Source organism: Schistocerca serialis, chromosome 9, assembly GCF_023864345.2.
Source record: "Schistocerca serialis cubense isolate TAMUIC-IGC-003099 chromosome 9, iqSchSeri2.2, whole genome shotgun sequence".
NCBI lineage: Eukaryota > Metazoa > Arthropoda > Insecta > Orthoptera > Acrididae > Schistocerca > Schistocerca serialis.
The window spans coordinates 219578905-219584904 of record NC_064646.1 but is presented as its reverse complement, the minus strand read 5'-3'; the positions used below and the strand labels follow the sequence as shown (position 1 = coordinate 219584904).

General features: G+C 44.0%; 1 protein-coding gene across 1 annotated transcript in view; it reads right to left on the bottom strand.

Annotated features, from left to right (window-relative positions):
- Positions 1-2233: 2233 nt before the first annotated feature.
- The window catches only part of LOC126419500 (uncharacterized), a 701445-nt gene continuing 697678 nt past the window's right edge, over positions 2234-6000 (bottom strand). The window contains exons 3-4 of the mRNA XM_050086690.1: positions 2298-2451; positions 2234-2238 (exon numbers count right to left, since the gene is read on the bottom strand). Coding sequence (XP_049942647.1) covers positions 2234-2238; positions 2298-2451 — 159 coding nt within the window. The remainder of the gene's footprint in view (positions 2239-2297; positions 2452-6000) is intronic.

The window sequence follows — 6000 nt, the reverse complement described above, 5'->3', positions numbered from 1 at the left end:
CTGTATACAAAGAACGAACGTACAGACCCTTCAGATGCTAATTCTATGACTTAGTAGGATGTGAAATTCCATTTATTTTGTACAGCGCTAATACGACTGGCCCTCGTTTAATTACCGCCGTGCTTTGTAACTCATCACAGACGCATTCATAATGAATAGAGAAACCAATTAAAATTTCAAAATCTTCGATAAACTGCGAATTTTCGACTACACCACAGACTTCTTTGTTGTGAGTTTATGCGAACGACTTTTGTATCAAGCGTGAAATATATGTTTAGTTACTATCAGTGGCGATGCACAGTTAAGTAGTGGTTGTTACCAAGAAGTGCCACGCCAGAGCGTGTTTCTCCTCTGAAAACGAAGAGCACTTTAAATCGAAGGTTTAAAACGTGTTGCATGTAGTACAGCAGCAAATTTGTAAATCAGAAATGCTGTAGCCTGACAGAATTTCCGCGCAATTGGTAGTAAATGTTAACCTATGACAGAGAGAACGCTGGTAGTGAATTATTTTGCATTATTTTATGGTACGATGCTTGTGTGTGGCTCAGTTTCTGAGTGTATGACAGACTTCAAATCCAAAGGTCCAGAATTCAATCCTCAATCGGTCCTAAGATTTCTTTCTCTGCCACTGACCACTGCTTTGGCCTTCGACAATGATTTATTATTGCGAATAACACTAAACTGCACTATAGTACGTAGTCCATGTTAAGTTTGAAACCGTCAACAACTGGTTGCGTATGTTAGTTCTGAGGTCAAAGCAAGACAGTGATTTATTACCTCCAATAGGACTATGCCTATCAAACCAGTGTGGTATTCCAAACTTCAGCTTTCTATGTTGTTTTTATTTTCAATACTTATAACAAAGGAGTTTCGGAGTCTCGTCATAGCCTTAATAATGACCTCGTCCTCCTCCTCCTCCTGTTACGCGTGTCCAACGTTTCACTGCTTGTACTGAATTTCACTCCTTAAAGTTCAGAGACACAATTTCTCGTCAACAGTAACGATGCAGGACAGGAAAGGTCGATTTTGTTCACGAGCAATTGATGACGAGCAAGTAGGTATGCACATATGGCCACCCGCTGGTTTCTCGTTGCATACAAATGTCGCACGACGGTGAAATGATCACAGTCATCATATTTCCAGTTCTCGAGTACACTGAGTGGCTGACGGTGGACTGGTCTTACAGACCAGTTATCTGCGAGGTGTCTTCGGAAAGTAAGGTCCGATCAATCGCGAAATGAAAAAGGCAGTGAAAATGAAAAATTTTTTATTCGCAACAGTTATCCACACCTTCTAGCTACCTCTCTAAATAGTCGCCGCTCTCACATTTGTCGTGGCGTCGTACAAACCGTCCAGTACCCTCGCCACAGAAAGCAGCCGCCTACGCTTTCCGCCAATTCTCTACGCTGGTCTGCCTTTCGTTGTTTGTGGCAAAATGTTGTCTTCGTAGCCATCAGTTCATGTGAGCAGAGATGAACAACGGAGGGAGCCAATTAAGGGCTGTACTGTGGGTAATCAAACACTTCCCATCGAAAACGCTGCAGGATCGTCTTCACTGCCCCTGCAGAATGCGGCTGAAAATTGTCTCAAAGAAAGAAACGCATAACATTCATGTTATGTGGCCTGCATAGTTTCAAGCGATATCTCTGACCAGATCCACATACTTGGCAGGAGACACTGTTGTTTTAGGCATTTCTAAGTGATTGGTTTGCGCTCTGAACTGAAAAGAGCGACGTGAAGCGATCGACAGGCACACTGAAGACACAGCCCAATACATCTGTGCAAAGTTCCATCGGGTTATCATAATGGTTTCCATTTCGCGCCTAACCGGACCTTACTTTCCGAATACGCCTCGTATAAGACCAGAAACATACTTTTTGGACGATGATGTTTCACATACAGGCCAGATATATTTCAAGTTTCCAAGAGACACCTCAGAATGGTTATAATGCTGAAATCATGATTGTGTAAAATAAGTGAATAATTAACTATCAAACGGCGGAAATTTCTTTCAAATAATTCTGTATGAATGTGGTCTCCCACGAAGGAAAGATCAGTATTACAGCAGTGGGCTCTATTTTATTCCTCGGGTGTCCACCCGGATGCAGTCTGATATTTCGCAAGCGTATCTTGCCGCCATCTTCAGAAGATACCTGTACGTTGTCGAAATATCATGTGTCGTAAACGACTGCAGCCGGCGGTTCACACGAGAGCATGAACCATTATTCTCTGATCACTCTGCTGAATTCGCAATAACTTTAAAAAAAAAAGAGTAGAGCACGTACGGCGAGCGTTACCTGTGCGAGGCAGCTTGAGGTCGGCAGCGGCGGCGCCGGCCCCCGAGGTGGGCAGCTGCGGCGAGTAGCGCGGCACGTGCAGCACCACGGGCGGCGACTGCGGCGCCTTCACGCTCAGGTCCACGGGCTCCATCTGCACCGGCGGGCCCGCCGCCTGCAACACACGCGGACGCCACCGCGTGCTCAGCATCGGTCTCGCAACTAGCGCCGTATTCAGTCGCACGAACAAGCGCGGACCACTCAGCCGCTGCGGCCAATGCTCTAATGCAACTTTATGCGACTGCAGACACTGTAGGTGAGTATGGTACGGCCAACTGCTGACGTGCTGCCAACTGTGCTCAGCGTCTCTAAGCGATGATACCTGTTTTGTTACCAAGATTTAGATACACAGAAATTTACGAGGGATGTTCAGTAAGTAATGCAACACGTATTTTTCTCGGTCAGTTTCGGTTGAGAAAATGCGAAATCTGTTATGGTGCATCGTGGAATATTCCCGCTTCCACCCACAGTTTCATGAAGTTCCGATAAGTGGCGGCGCTATGCCTAGCCTTCAAAATGGCGTCTGTAACGGAGGTGCATTCCAAACAGTTTCTTTTGGCGGAAAACCAGCGTGGGAGATATTCACAAGCCCTTGCAGAACGACTGTGGAAACATGGAAGTGAACAAAAGCACGGTGAGTCGTTGGGCAACGCGTCTGTCACCATCGCACAACGTCGCGCTCTTCCCACGTACCAGCCGACCGCACACAGCTGTGTTGGAGAAATGGCTTTAACGTGCTGGATGCCACTGAACTGCAAACGAACTTCTCCTTCTCCATGACAACGCAAGGCCTCACACAAGTACGCGTTACCGAGACGAGCTCACAATATTTCACTTCATCATCCACCCTATAATCCGGATCTCGCATCTTCCGACTTCCATCTGTTTGGCTAAGTGAAGGATGCACTCCGGAGGAAGGAGCACGTGGATGATAGGGAGGTTACTAACGCAGCAAGTAAGGTGTGTCGTAAAGTCGTAACACTAAACGGAGATTATGTTGAAAAGCAGGATTTTGTAACCGAAATAGTGGGGAATAATATGATGCATTGGAATCCTGGATAAAACCAACCTGATTTCAGAAAAATATGTGTTGCATTACTTCTTGAACGCCGCCCGCCCCACCTGAACATTAAAATACGAGTACAGAGGCTTATTTGTTGTGCAGGACATACTGTCTGAAGAATATGTCACGGGAGTTGCACCAACACCTGAAGTTCAATGTAACACGGCAAGCTGTAAAAGTATCAATGAAACACCTCAAAAGCATCATAATTTTCCAAACATTTCTTCTTCTCTGGCATGCGACACACAGTATATTCATCAAGGTTTGCGTTTGGAATCCTGAGCCTATGCGTAATACCATCACAAATCTACTCAGCGTTAACTTTAAATCCAGCAGAATACTATTAGCAAGGCTGTGAAACAACCACGTCATACTAGACGCCGCATGAAACATCTGACGAAGGCACTACTGGTGACAGCGCTACTTTGCAACTGTTTTTACAGTTCGATGAGTTAAATAAGTGATAGTAAGTAAGATGACGTTAATAACTGTCTGAATTAGAATGATGTGCCCCACTAGCTGTCGTTACTTTGGATTAAAATGTAGTGTTATTTTGTAAAATTCACTATTACACAGTTCAGGCTGTGCAGTCCGCCTATGTAGTTCAGTGCTCAGCGTATCTGGCTGCTCTGCAGAGGACCGTGGTTTGGTTCCCGGAACTGTGAGGTACTTCTCCTTGATGAGAGGACTGGACTCGAGTGCACTCAAACTGGTGGTGCCAACCGAGGAGCGGCTTGAATGAAAAGTACAGGCTGTAAGGTCAAGAAAGCCGGCAACGGCCGGGAGAGTGTGTGCTGTCCCATGACCCTCCATACCGCATCCAAACGACGCCATTGGCAGAGGATGAGACGGTGGTCCGTCGGCGACGATTGGCCGTCTCGACCAAAACATGAAGTTTTGCAGGTGCAGCTGCAGTATAACCCACAACGGACATATTCGCGTTACAGTAAAAATTTAGACTTATCATGTCTTGTTCAAAAGCAGTGGGCTGCCAGACTTTTAAAATAAACACAATTACTCTAGGTGTATACGGAATAGCTATGATACAACATACTACTTGTATGCGTAACAGCGTACTTTAAGCTGTTAATCTGGGAGAGGTACGTTATGCCAACACTTGCTGTCATGTTGTTTACTTTGAAGTCTGTAGATCTAATGCACTTCAGCAATATATGATCGACCATAAAGCTTGTAGAACCCAAGTCACGACGACGTACATTTTTTGTGCACGAAAGATGAATCAAAACGGTATTAGAATGGTGACAACGTTAGGAGTAATCAGTGCAAACTTTTGTGGAACTCCTTAGCACTGACGGAATAAGTTTCAGATTACGTACAGTCACAATGCATCAGGCACCAGAAGTAGTTAATGGAATTGTATGAATGAAATCTGATGTGTTTTTCTAAGGAAGATATAGATGAATCTTTCTACAGTAGTGCTACTCATTTGTGGGCGTTATTACGTTTAGTTTTTAATTACCTGAAGATCTTGCAAGGAAACTCAGGAATGACCTGTGTATGGTTTTCATACAAATTTTCGCAGAGCCATCAAAAAAGAAATTTATGATCTTTCCACAGTGTATAACTTCATAATTAAATAATCAACTTTTTCCCATGTTCAGTTGAAATAGCTGACGTTACACTGGATAGTATACTTTAACTGAAGACATGAAAAATGATGTTACCGACGCTTACGACGAAGACAAGCAATAAATGTTACGTTTCAAGTGAAAAACTACACTGGAAACATCGCAAAATAATTCAGTAAGTGTCCCGCTAGTTGTGGATGTGTGAAAATTCTCCAAAATTACATATTAATTGGCTGATGCCTATAAAACTTGATAAAGTTTACCGAGAATAATGACAAATACTAGCAGTCATGCCGTTCCCGGAAAAATTAGATTTATTTATGAAAAATAAATGTAGCACACCCACGGATAATACGCTGCCTGCCACATAACATGCAAAGAAGAATATTCCATATACACAACTAACTGACAGGCCGTGACAACACGAAACACAGCTGCGTGTGGTTTGTTGCCTACACGCAAGGCGAACATATGAGGTATAGCCTATTAACGAGTAACAGCAATAGCCATTCCGTGCACTACCAAAAGTTTGTTATATGGTGCTATTTTAACGTCGTTTCGAAACAAAATAGATCCTGTATTATGACTCGAGTAAGTACACTATTATGACCTACCATCTAGTAAAACGACATCGTCTCATCAGTTGGGTCGGAGTTCAAGAAATACAGCAGCCATAGCGATGTAACGCAGTTGTACGTTCCAGGCTCATAAGGAACACAGAAGCTGCTTGGCAATTAGACTTACTGCAGTCTGTACAGTACTTTCCGAGGGTGTTGCTTACTTGTTCCACCATCACCTTTTCAGATACTCATAAGCTCAACTTTCTTGCTGATTTACAGCTTGAGTTACGTGGTCGTTGCACAGAATTCTGTTCTCCTATAACCCAAGGCGCTTAACTGCGAAGTACAACATCGCTAGGACGCACTAGTGTCGCTCTGTACGCCATTTATGTCTCCGCTGAACTACAACACCCTAACTCTTACTGCACATAATGATCGCGTGAACTCTCTCA